General features: G+C 36.6%; 1 protein-coding gene across 6 annotated transcripts in view; it reads left to right on the top strand.

Moving 5' to 3' along the window:
• Positions 1-13,620, top strand: part of LOC122794349 (cysteine-rich secretory protein 2-like) — a 641,399-nt gene extending 627,779 nt beyond the window's left edge. For all 6 annotated transcript variants that reach the window (XM_044062663.1, XM_044062664.1, XM_044062665.1 and 3 more), the window contains one exon: positions 13,228-13,620. In XM_044062663.1, the coding sequence (XP_043918598.1) occupies positions 13,228-13,231 (4 nt within the window). In that variant the 3' untranslated portion in view covers positions 13,232-13,620. The remainder of the gene's footprint in view (positions 1-13,227) is intronic.
• The last annotated feature ends 432 nt before the right edge of the window (positions 13,621-14,052 follow it).

The raw sequence follows: 14,052 nt of genomic DNA, 5'->3' as shown, positions 1-14,052 counted from the left end.
ATATTTGTAGAACAATAGGGCACATGTCCCAATGGTAAGTTTGGTGGAAAACATACCCATTCATTTATGTGTTTAGATTATTGGTGCAGATAATGTGGGGGAGAGAGAGAGATGTCAATTAACAAATGTAGATTTTTGCAGTGCTCACAGCTTTAATGACCATTGCTCTAATCATTACTCTACAGGTATTATTACAACAACCTTTAGCCTTGGGTTGGGCAGTGGTATGTTTGTACACAGTGTATAATTACAGCCTTCTTATAGCTACTTTATACCTTTTCTTACCTGGCAGACCTGTGGAGGCAATTTCTGTTACACAACCTGACTGTTTCTACCCATATTCACATAGTCAGGGTTACATATGTGTACTCATACGGTGTGTGTGTGTGTGTGTGTGTGTGTGTGTGTGTGTGTGTGTGTGTGTGTGTGTGTGTGTGTGTGTGTGTGTGTGTGTGTGTGTGTGTGTGTGTGTGTGTGTATGTGTGTGTGTTCTACTGCAATAATCTGCCTTGATTTCTATCGGTCACCCTGGTTGTTGGCAGCAGGGACCAGTAGCTGTGACAGCATGACACTTGAACATTTCTTGGGGGATACTACTTGGTTTATGTACTTATCTTTATCTTATGAACCTATCTTAGCTTTGGGGTTGGACCATGGGTGTTGGACACAATATAACTACAGCCTTCTTATAGCTACTTTATACATTTTCTTACCTGGAAGACCTGTGGGGGAAATTTCTATTAACACTTCCTGACTGTTTCTACACATATTCACAAAATCCTAGGTGAAATTATGCATACAGCTTACTACCGCTCCTATGATTCAAGCCATGTCTGTACATAAAATACAACAGAAGCTTTTGTGTTTCATCAGAACAAGCTATTGAGAAACTGCTGTTTCTTCATTGAATGTTTTCTGTCTAATACTCTCTTGGTTGTACAATCTGACCTTGTAATTACAACATTCTTATACACACATTCCTATACATACTTTTTGACATAGCACAGTGTGGAAAATAGTGGTTAATACAACATTACTACATACAACATTACTATTCAGATATCAGATGTTGGTGCATGAAACATTTCATATCAGTTAATCTTGTGTCTTACAAAGGCACTAACTTTGTCAGATACAACTTGATTGTTTAATGCTTTCAGAGCTATCGTTGCTGTGCATAACCTGTAAATATTTCAGTTCATATAATACAAAAGTAAACACAACCAGTCCAGTGTTTTGAATTTCATTGACAAGCAGTTACAATTTTATTTATATATAACCTATATGAGGCTATTACTGTAATATTGTGTGGTTTAGTCAGTACAAACCATACCCATTTATATTGCAAGGTGGCATTCTACTTCTTTATATTTATTTGGTATGAATACTACAAGCTAGATTGTTACTCACCAGCCTCGTGAAGCAGCCTTAGCAGCCTACTTGCATGGGCTTCCTGGTTCGCAGCCTGCTCAGCTGGAGCTGTAAAGAAGATAGAGAAACATTTATGAATACCTATCCATGATATACACAGGCTGGACTTTGATAAAATGTTATTGATATTAATACTTACACATGCCTGGGACATTCCTCTACCATTCATCTTGGACCCACTGGTCCAAGAGCTCCCTCTTCCTCAGCTTCAAGTCGTTAATGTGGTGCCAGCCTGCTTAAAGTAGTAGATGCTAAGCACTGCTTACCACTGTGAAAATCCACTTTGCTATGTTAATTCTTGCTTAGAAGTTACATTTCAGCAATGCTTATACTGGCTAAGCATAGCTGAGCACAAGTTAGCTTTGTTCAGCTATCCTTTAGGGTGTTTGGTCAGACCTTTATGTTTTCCAGTGTTTCCAGAATCATGGAATGGGGGTCCTGGGACATGGTGGGTGATCTGTAGCAAGCTACAATTTGAATTGCAGTTTTGCCAGTTGTTAGTTGCACGTGGATGACCTCTGAAACATTGTGCTGTGCCACTAACCTGGAGGTGTGAGTATCCTTGATGAATATGGATACGCCCCCACCTTTTGTATTTCGGTTCGGGTTCTGTGGCCGAAATGTATGGTATGAGTTGTAGCCTGGTAGTGCTGGGGTACTCTCTGGAGCCTTAAACCAGGTTTCTGTTACTGCACATATATCAATTTTTTCCATACTGTGGAGTGCTTCGAGTGCATGCATTTTGAGGTTTAGACTTCTGGCATTGAGTAGCATTGCCCTCAGTTTTTTTTTACTTGTGCTATTTACAGCAGTGGGTTTGTCTTTTGAGCCTTGCCTAAAAAGGCACTATGGGAGTGGCAAGAGCCTTGGCCAGTATTCAAAAGCCTAAGGGTGACAGGTGCAAGCCGTCTCTAGCGAAGCAGTGTGGCTTGTCGAGCATGTCATCCCAGGCAGACAGATGCTGGATCCCCTTTGAATGACACCAGAAACTTAGCCAATTGTTGAAATTGAGAATTTTTTTCTTTATACCATGGTATCATTCTTGGTGAGGGCAGGATGCTACTCAGGGTCAGGGTCATACCGGCCTGGGCTATGTGATCAGAGACCTCTTCCATGTCTCTTTTCATGTAGTCCAGGGAGGTACGGCTCAGGTCATTCACACCAACGTGGACAATGACAGAGTCTTATCTGTACTTGTTCTGGAGTGACCTGAGTGCTTGTGTTATGTGGCAGATCCTGGCACCCGACAGGCAGCTAACAGTAACCTTCTCCTTATTCAGCCTAGTGAGTGGGACATCAGTGTGCCTGACTATAGAGTCACCTATTACAAGTATGTTGGGTGTGTTATTTTGCATTAAGGGCTGTGATTGCATGGCACACTGGTTTTGTGAAGTATATGTTTCATGGTTTGTATTGGGGGGGGGGTTGCTTGGATGTTTGCTTTGGAGGTCTCTGTTGTTTTTGCAGATTTTTATTTAGAGCCTCTGGGTATGTTTTCATGTATTTACGTGTGTTTTTTGCCGGTGCTGGTTTAATGGGTCTATGTGAGACTGGTGGTGTGATGCAAGTATTTCCCTTCTCCTCTTGACTGTCTGATCCAATCTTGGGTTGAGAGAGCTTAGCCTCCAGTTTGGCTGTATAATTGCATCTCTCACATGTATTAGTGTTTGGTGATAGGATTAGAGGGTTGTCTATGTACATGAGATAGTTGTAACATTGCCTCAAAATGCCCAGATTCACCATTTGGACTGGAAAGTACACATGAAACTGCCCTTTGGACATGCCTGGATAGGTACAGTGAACTGTTTTACTGGATGGCTGGTAAGGTCGAATAAAGAGCTTTGTCCTTCTGTACAGTACAGGAGGGTCTATTGCTAGGGTTTATAAGTGCTTGCTATTAGTTTTGAGCAAGTGCTGGGCTGAGAAATGAATGGCTTGCATGCTTAAGTTGAAAGTTTGTCTAGTTCCTAGGGAAAAAATTGAAGAGGAGACTTTGTAGAGCTGGGAATAGTTTTACCCAACTAACCGGAACTGCCCAGCACGCAAAACCAGGCAAACGCGGTATTTATAGCAGGGAAATGAAAGAGATAGAAATTAGCCCAAAATGGCCAATAAACTACTAATTTCTGGGCTGAAACCACCCCTCCAGGGACAGATAGGCTGCTCAAAGCTCCCCTCTCTCACAGGTGAGCAGAGAAACTTCCTTCTATCCAAGTAAGGTATGGCAAACACAGAGATTTGTAATACTGCCCTGAATTCAGCACTAACCTGAAAACTGGACTATACTAGCTTAGAAAGGTGGTGAACAAGTATATATATATATTTTTTCAGAAAATAAAGCAGATACAATCAAAAAACACTTTAAATGCACAGAAAAGGATACTTATTGTTATATATCGCAGATCATAGTTGTAGTTAATGCCCCTGGTAATAAAGTAGGAAGAAACACAAATACAGTAAAAGCAGATGAATAAAGTGCAACTTTTTTTTTTTAATTAATGGGTAAAATCCATCCATCCATCCATCCCTCCATCCACAACACTTTTTCTCTATTTTTGCACATGGGCTTGAGGTGTCATTTCAACTATAGCATACAACCAATTAGCAGTCATGAGGGACAGGTACACATAAACTACTAATAGAAATGTGTACTGGTGTTGTCTAATTAAAGGGACAATATGGTATAAGGGTAAAAAGAAAAGAAAAAAAAACATACTACAAGGGCCATTCTGTAATTTTCCTTCACAATACAAGCAGACATGAATCACTTAAGTTCACAGGTCATGACCACCTGATCCAGACCTCTCCTCTGTAGCAGCTGAATTAACACCAGCTGACATGATAACAGCAGCAGAGTAAACCAAATGGCCCACCACTGAGTGGTAGCCACACAAATATAAATATAAAATCAGGAGATCTAAATCTATTCTGTTACACAGAGGCATAGTTATGGTGGGTTAAAGGGGGCAGCCACCCTGGGTGCACAGTGTTAGGGAGTATGATTAGCAGATCCCAATCTCTCTTTACTGCATATCAGCATTTAGAAATAAATGCCGCTATTGCATTTGCTGCCAGAAGTAAAGTGCTTTAGTGACATAAACTGTAGGAATTGTTTGCTACATTTTAACAAGAGAAAATATTTTCTTCTTTTTCTAATTGAAGAAGAGAAACTTTATTTATATATTTAGTTTTTGCTCTTCATCTTAAAGTCGAGAAGAGTGCCAGATGAGGGAATGGCATGTTTTTGCACTATGGTTCTTTCTATGTTTCACACACTGCAGATATGGCACTGTGCCTAATTCCTTAAGCTCACTGAGGCAATGCTTAGCTACCTTAGTGTTGTGTACAATGTAGTGAAGTAACACAGTTAAGTCAAGTCTTTGCTACATGTATTCATCTTTATATTACATGACAAACCTTGGCTGATCAAATAAATTGATCTAAATAATACTAAACAAATAGCATTTTGTAATTCTGTTTCTTAGTTAGGCAGGCATGCAGAAAATTATCTAAAATATCAAGTAAATCAATTCAAGCTTCACTAATATTAATACATAGTAAAGCAGAAACAAATCCTCAAATAAGTTATGTATAACAAAAATTATTTGTTTTTCTATTTAACATTTGTTTACAGGGAAAGTCTGACTGAGATAAAGCCTATTTTCAGCAGAGGCCAAGGGAGAAATGATCCAGATGCATATCTTTGGAAAATTAATTGCATATAGCAAACATTGTAGAAGTACAAATCTGAATGCTTAAAATACACCTACAAAACTGATTCTCGGAAAACAGACCATATCTAGCATTTCTAATTATACACTTAAGTTATGCTATTACCCATGTCATATTATGGGAAATTAATCTCCTATGATATATTTGAAAATTTTACCACAAGCAATTAAAAAGACTGGACAACATTTTCTGTGTACATATGTCTCTCCCTGGATACAGCCACAAGACCTTCATACCACCAACTTCTTTGATCACAAATTCTGGACAAAAACAAAAGCAATAGGTAGACAAAGGCACAGAATAAGGATCAATTTTTAAACACTACTCTAGTTCATCTAAAGATTTAGTAGTGCAACAGTTTTTACATCAATGTTTATTTTCTGAACAAAGTCTGGCATAACTGACTGACTGGAATTCTCTGATTCACCAGAAAATCATAATTTTACAGGGAGATGTCAAATATACAAGGTAAAATAAAGACTATTTAGCAACATCAGGGTGAGTTGAGAGTTATGCCATATGTAAAGCCTCTACTGTGAAAAAAATGTAAAAGACATAATAGGATATAAAGAACTCAAGTCTATCAGTTAGCACAGAGGAAAAAGGCTATGAGCTGTTATTGAGCCACTTCCGGTAACCAATAATATAGCAATAACCCACGCCTGGGTGTGGGTAATGCTGGATTTACCCACAGTTGGTGTGACCAAACAAAGCCAACCGTGGGTAAATACAGCATTACCCACACCCAGAAGTGGGTTATTGCTATTATACCATGACATTATTTAAGAAAAGAAACTATTACTTTTCTTAAATAATGGCATAGTATAATGCCTGTTTACTGCCCTTCCGCAGATGTCTGGCATCCGCGGCAGTTCTGATGTACTGTGCGCCTGCGCAGTACATCAGAGTTGAGCAAAAGCAACGGAGAAAGCAAGATCTCCGTTGCTTTTTTTTTACTGTTTTCGCTATGTTAAATGGGTTTAGCATAGCGAGACAGTTTTAAAATAAGCAACGGAGATCTCCATTGCTTATTTTAAAGCTGTCTCGCTATGTTAAACCCATTTAACATAGCGAGACAGTGTTTTAAAAGTAGAGTTATACTAATGGGAAAAAGTCCGGGCAACCGGACCTTTTTCCATTAGTATAACTCGATTTACAATGTGCACGCTGGCCAATCAGTGTGCACGTTTTGGGGGGGTCATGGTATAATTCAGGATTTGATTTCTTCCACCTTCATTAACTCACTGTGTGACTGAGCAAATCACTTAACTAGACAGTACTGGGTCACCCCTGAAAAAAAGCTACTTGTGTCTGGTCGGTTTGCCTGGTTAACAAAAGTTTTCAAAAAAATTTCCTCAAAATAATATTAGTACATGGAAAAAATTCAGAAATAAATCCTCAAATAAGGTATGCATAACAAAACTAAAATTAGGGTGACACACTGGAGGAGCAGTTATTGTTGCTTCACAGGAAGAGGTTCTTCTGTTCAAGTCTTGAATTGTGTGCCTTCAGTGTAGAGTCTGCATGTCCTTCCAGTGTTTACAAGGGTTTTTTTTTCTAGGTGCTCCGGCTCCCACATTGCAAAGATATGTAGTAGGTGGATTAGATGCTTGCATGTGTGTGTGTGTGTGTGTGTGTGTGTGTGTGTGTGTGTGTGTGTGTGTGTGTGTGTGTGTGTGTGTGTGTGTGTGTGTGTGTGTGTGTGTGTGTGTGTGTGTGTGTGTGTGTCAGAGAGAGTGTGTGTGGTAAAGAAGAATAACCACCTGCAGGCTAGCCATAGCCACCTGGAAGTGTGAACATTGACTCTAGGTGATGATCACAGTTGATGTGACACCCTGTCCCCAAGTACGAAAATGGGAAAAAGGGGGTTATCATGGTTGTATGGAATAAAACCTAAACAAACTATATAAATTGCAGAAACACCATATCTGAATGCCCAAAATATGCTCGACAACAATAAATTGACTCAAAATAGTTTTGAGTTGTACACCAGTTTTGATTTTACTCACATGACATGTTACAGGAAATTCATGTACTTGCTAGATTTGTAAATTACCCTTCAAGAAATAAGAAAGACTTTGAAAAGTTTTAGACATAGAAGAATAGTGAAAAAATACAGGTACATTATACTTAACATGTATTAGATAAAACAGCAGAAGCAACAGTTGGCAGCAGAAATATCTGAATATCTGAACTGAAGTAATCAAGAATTAAATTAAGCCAAGAACTAACAATAGTTCTTGCTAAATAATCACTCATATGTACATCAAATTGGACACAAAATAAACAACTTTTTTTGTATTTTACATGCAAAATCCTTACCTTTAACCTATTAAGTCACTATTCTGAAAAATAATAGAATAGTGTATATTTTTCTATACTGTGTATTTCTTTTGCCTGTTCAAAGAGAAAACCTTTGCCTACATTTTTTGTGTGAACAGCTTTGGTGACCAACTACAACACAGTCTTAGAAGGAAAGAAGCCACGGTGAATATTCTCTTATACTGTACATGCTGTTTACAGTTAGTATATCTTTGACAAAATCTAAAATATTTCAATAAAAACACACTATTCATTGGTTAAAAAAAAAAAAATAATATATAGATGCTAGTTATGCAAGATACATATAAGATGTAAAGTAAGAAGTCAAAGTGTCAGAAAGTGAGGTCACTGACTTGGTATATGGGTTCACTATGAAAAGAAATCCATTAAGGTTAATTGATATGCATCCCTGTTAGACTGTTTTATTTCTTTTATTCTTCTTTTGTTTTGTCCTATGTTATTTTATTTCACTCAAGTCGATTTTATTTTATTGTACTAAGTATGACAATGTATTTAGACTATACTTATATATTATTTGATTTATAAGTAGTACATATATATATATATAAATTGTTAAATGCAATGCTGAAGAACAGCTGAAAACTGATTTATTGTATCAGGATGCACTCAATATGGCTTTAAGAGCCAGCTATACTGTTTGGAAAAGATAGGTGCTATTAATTAGCAAAGTAATTGCATTAATTGAGAGATGAATAATACTATTTAAACTGAGCTGCTTTAATGTATAGTGAAATCTGATGAAGCGTATGATGCATACGTGAAAGCGCTCATTTCGTTGTTTTTCGTTCTATGGAATAAAGAAGAAGTTTTCTTTTTAATCTTGGACTGGTGATTATTCTCTGTAAATTGTGACTGCAGCAGCCGTTTTGTTCTGGTTCACTTGTGTTTTACATTTACATTATTCATTGGTTAACAAGATGATGTCTGGTACCTTGCTAGTTAAATGAACAAGTCTTCCCTTTAGCTGCAGAATGCCTCTGTGTCCTGATCTATTTCATTTGCAGAGCTGCTTAAACATAATAATAATAATAATAATAATAATAATAATAATAATAGGATCTATATTAGAAACTTGACCGCTTAGCCTGTCAAACGCCGAAACGTCGACATCTAAACAGCGAAAGTTTAAAATTGTGAACAGCCACTTATGCAAATGTTTTCATCGGGAAAGAATTTGCTTGGCCATTGGAAATTAAAATAAACTTTCAAACCCTAACAAAGTGGAGGGCTTTGCCCCCCCACCCCCCTAACTAAATATATCAACTCCGAAATCACTCTACATTGGGGAAAGGGCAAATTCCCAATAACAACCAAGCAAATTCTTTCTTGTTGAAAAAATTTGCGTAAGTGGCTGTTTGCAATTTTAAGCTTTCGCTGTTTAGCTGTCAACATTTTAGCGTTCAACAAGCTAAGCGGTCAAGCTTATAATATAGACCCTAATAATAATAATAATAATAATAATAATAATAATGATACAAGAAATTCCCCCAGGATCCACTTTTCTAAGCAAGATTTAAAAAAATGCACACTCATGTGTATGTTCCACTGTGTTATAAAAACATACTAAATGTGGCCAGAAATAGAAGTGTAACACTGGTTCCTAAGCCTTCATGCATATTTGAGCTGAAAAGTGGAGCAAAGGGTTGTCTGCATATATAAGGAGGGAGTATTCTCAGGCAAACAGCTGTGAAAAAGTACAAAAATGCCTAGGTGACTTCAGCTCATAATAGGCGCAACTGTACTTGATGTAAATAACCGCAAGGTGAAAATGGTAAAGGAAATAGCGCTACTGCATTTGAAAGTACGGAAATTGAAAAAGCAGGACTTTAATGGTTATACATGCATTTTCTGATGCTGCAAGTAACACTGGTCTCCTTCTTGAGTGATTTCTCAGTCACTCCCAGTATCAACAAGAAGAGCCACTCACAATCTTAGTATGTTCAGGTCACTTGACCGATCCCTCTAATTGCATTTCCCATTGGGACTTGAGATACAAAACACAAAAATAAATAAATAAGTAAATAAATAAAGCATATATGTGTTGAAATGGGAAAATGTACTGCTACGTGAGGTACTGTCTCAACTGAGTACTGCTATGGCAGTACATTTTCGGGTTTCAAGTGAAACAGATAAAAAGCATCTTTTTTTTTTTTTGCTTCAGGTTGCACATTATGTTATTAAGAGGGGTGTTGGGGTGCACGCCCCTGAGCCAAGGCCTGAATTCACCACTGCCACTTTACTGGCATGTAGACAATTAAGAAACCTAAGAAAATAACATCCTCAGGGATAAGAAAGCCTATTACTTAACCAGTCAAAACATACATACTAATTATCCAAAACTGTTCTTGGTCTCAATCAATAACCTGCTAACACCAAACACACAGAATAAAAATGATGTCATAGCCAACCTATTCAATACTCATTTCATACAGACTATACAGTTATTAACTAAGCAAGCTTTTGAAGTCCCTACTTAATCAAATAAAGTTCCCACAGATACATCAAAAATATCTTAGAAAAATAAAACCTACTACAACTGCCCCTGACAATCTACCTGGTGAATACCTTAAAATAGAAGCTGAGGCTGTTGCATATCCAATTTCAGTTCTGATAAATCAATCCATTATCTGAAATAAAGTCCCCTTGCTATGGAAAAAATTCATTTGTTGTTCCATCGCTCAATGGTAGGATCAATACAGATCTTTCAGCCTGTTGACCAATTGTCATCTTACTGGCCCATCAAAAATATTAGAAAAATGTATTAATATGTAATTTCGCAACTATCTTATAGATACGCAGCTTCTGTCTTCAAACCAGCACATCTTCTATCCGTATCACAGCACAACTATGGCTTTGCTGAATTTTGTTAATACTGTCAACACTCATAGAAATGCCAAAAGCCTTGTCTCCATCACTTTCTTAAACTTATCAAAAGCTTTTTATGCTGCCATCAGAAAATCTTTCATAAACTCTCATTTTTGGAGCTCAGCAACTCTTCACTGCAGTGGTTCCATAGCTACCTTTCAAACTGAGCACAGGCAGTGAAAATGAAAAATGATTTCTTCACCTTCTTGCCTGTTTCACAAGGATCTCTACTAGGCCCCATACTTCTCAACATTTTCATAAAAGACCTCTACTCTGCTATAAAAATTCTACCCTTATTCAGCATTCTGATGACTTGACCCTAATCTGCTCTGCAAAATCAATCTCTATGAACTCCAAGACCTTACACAATAATCCTTCTTACCGAATTAAATATGGCTAAATAATTCGCAATTACTCCTAAACCTTAAAAAAACCCTAAATTATTGCTCTTTACCCCAAAACACGTATCTTTCAAAACAACAGTATTCACTATCACCTCTGCCAACAATACCATGATAGAACAAGTAAACTACTGGCGTCATTACAGATGACCAGTTGAAATATGACCACTATGTTTCACCTTGTATCACGTCATTAAAAAAAAATCATCAAAAATAGGTACATTTTACAGAGTAAAATGAGGCCAATGTGAAAGGATACCCATACAGTTCCATTAGTCATAGGAGCAATGAGTCTCATACAAAAGAATTTACAGTCATACTTAGATATGCTGCTGATATGCAGAGCTCTATATGAATTTCAGAAGTCAGTTCTGGGCACATTGCAGGTGCTGAAAAGAGCACTTTTGGCTAACATCAAAGATCAAAACAATACTAATTTCATGAACTTTAATCATACGTTGACTTAGGAATGGGGTCCATTCTTGCCTTGGTATCAGTAATCTAAAAGAATTGGAGAAATTAAATTAGAAAGTAAAAATCTACTTCACTGACATAACCAGAAAATGTATACCCCCTGATTTCTTATTGGCAGCTTTCTTCTTTGGTGCCTCAATCTTCATTAACCTTCAAGTCTTACAGTTGTTCAATCTTGAGCAATGTTATGAAGTAGTCACATTTGCAGTAAACTATAATAATAATAATATACATCACTACCTAGTCCTCAGGGAATTAAACCTATTTGAATTACTGCATCACCTAGCTCTTTCTCAGATAACTGCAATACACAAACTTCACTTTAAACCAAAAAATTGCCCAGCCCTTAACAACTGAATTTTAAGCTTTACAGAAAAATCAGTAATCACTTTAACTAAATCATCTAATACTGTAGGTGACCCTATATTCAAATAATGTAGCTAAGCTATGGAACCACATCCCACTACCACTGAAGTCATTTCAGAAAGCAAACACATTTAAAACACAACTGAACCTGTCAAATCAATGTATGTTCTATAGGATCTCCAGGATAAAGACAACTATCTTCAGCTTGCAATATCATTAAGCAATATTTCGCTTCATCTGGAATCATGCGTACCACAACTAGGCTTCACCAATACCTGAATAGTTTTACTAGCATCTCCCAGCCATATGCATAGTTTTGTGACACTGCTCACTCCCACCTCTGTATTTCTTATATAATCTTACGATAACCATATATATATATATATATATATATATATATATATATATATATATATATATATATAATTGTCTGTGAACCTGATTTATACCTCACCATGTAACTACAATATTAACATTTTCTGCCCTATATAGTTCCTTTCCTCACTCTCATTTCTATGAATTTCTAAGTGGTAATCCCATGATATATTAGCCGTTTGACAAACTCACTAATACACCACTTCAAATGCTTAACATCTAGTAATGTATAACTATCTTTTATACTGTAATAGTTGCCTTTATTTAATATGAATTTAATCTAATTAGCAAATTAATGTGTAATTGCTACCTAATGTTACCAATGTCTATTCATGTATGTTACTGAATGTCTGTTTAAAATTTTTTTGTAATTAATGAACAACAAAGCTATAAAATAAATAAAGGCTTGAGAGCCGAGGTGCTAGAGTCTTTCTTGTGTTTTAATAAATAAGTGTCCTGGCCTGTTTTTGGTTTATTTAAAATTGTTTTATGTTGGAGCTTTTCTCCTTGGGCTTCCACTGAATAGGGTTTTTTTGACTAAACCCAATTGCACAAACCTGTTAAACAAAAGTAAAATAAAATAAAATATTGAGAACAATTAGGCAGTAAATCATACGAGTTAGTATTTTATTAAAGAATAGACTGGACATCAAACATAAACATTAAGTTATAAGATCAAGTGAGTTTTGTATGGGATGTTAAAAATGCAATATTAAAGTAAGCGTTCAAGACTCTAAATATATTTACACCCATTCATCATAACTATGAATAAACCCTTAAAATAACATCTCATAGGATTCTAGGAGGTTACTAGGCAAATGGCCCTGGGGCCCTTACAAGCCTAGCAAAGGGTTTATCCCCAAAAAGAAACCTCAGTCAGCACTTGTTGCTCCTGTCAATGAGGGATACAGGTGGAACCCCTGAGGCAAATTTGTGGATTCCCATCCACTCATCAAGGTTGCGCTTGAAGAGGATCAGAGAGGTACTCTGCCATGTATGGGAAGACTATTCCAGAGAACAAACTGAATATATGGTAGTATTCATATTGCTTTTAAAAGAGGTTGTTATATCAATATTAAGCATATCTCTTACTAGTTAAATACTTAGGATGATTAGAAAAGGTATTCTTTGTGTTTACTGTTCATGTGTTTATGTCTTTGAATTTAGGCAAAACAAATGATTGCTTGACTGCTTAGACTAAAGCAGAGATATCTGATGATGCATTTCTTTTATATTTCAGCTAACTCATGCCCGTATGATGACAGGGTCAGCAACTGCAAGGCACTAAAGGAGCAGATATTACATTCCTTATGCAATATTACATATTTCAGAAACTACTGCATGGCATATTGCAACTGTAAAGACTGTATAATATAAGCATAAAACAATCATAAATAGTATGAAAGTACCATCAAACTTATGTATGTAATACTGTGGAGCTTTTCTCCCCAGGCCTCCACTGAAAATGGTCTCTTCCTAGGCCCAGTGGACTTTCCCGGTCAACAAATGCAATTAATAAATAAATAAATGAGTTTGGCAAATTGTTAATCATTTTAGGTACAGCATTTGAGAAATTTACTGTACATGAAGTTTTCAGGTGATTTTTTAAAGAAATATAAACCATTAAATTAAACTGCTTGACAAATATGTGTCTTTGTATTCAGTAACTGACCATAAACTTCAGTATCTCGGATTTCATATAACTTTACATGAAACCAACACATCAGTACACTGCACATCCTATACTGCCTAGAGGTACTCACCATGCAGCAATGGTTAACAGTATCCTGTACAGTAGCAAACACCTAAAAAGCCAACTAATTATTGAACTGTCTATAAAACTGTACCCTATAAAGCAGTAAATATAGAGCAAATACCTCGCATGCTGACAAGCTTTGAACAGCTAGTTGGATGTCGAGCGGCAATACCTATAGATTTAGTAGTATTCAGTACTGTGTGAACATTAAAGTTAGTAGAATTTAGTACTGTTTGGCATAATCTGTCTCAGTAAAACTCCACTATTTGTCTGCACCAACAAAGCACCCTTTAATAGCTTTCTAACCCA

The sequence above is a fragment of the Protopterus annectens genome, chromosome 2.part1 (assembly GCF_019279795.1).
Source record: "Protopterus annectens isolate FY-2018-M chromosome 2.part1, PAN1.0, whole genome shotgun sequence".
NCBI classification, from domain to species: Eukaryota; Metazoa; Chordata; order Ceratodontiformes; family Protopteridae; genus Protopterus; species Protopterus annectens.
Note: the sequence above shows the minus strand (reverse complement) of the source record. Positions and strands in the feature narration are given on the sequence as shown.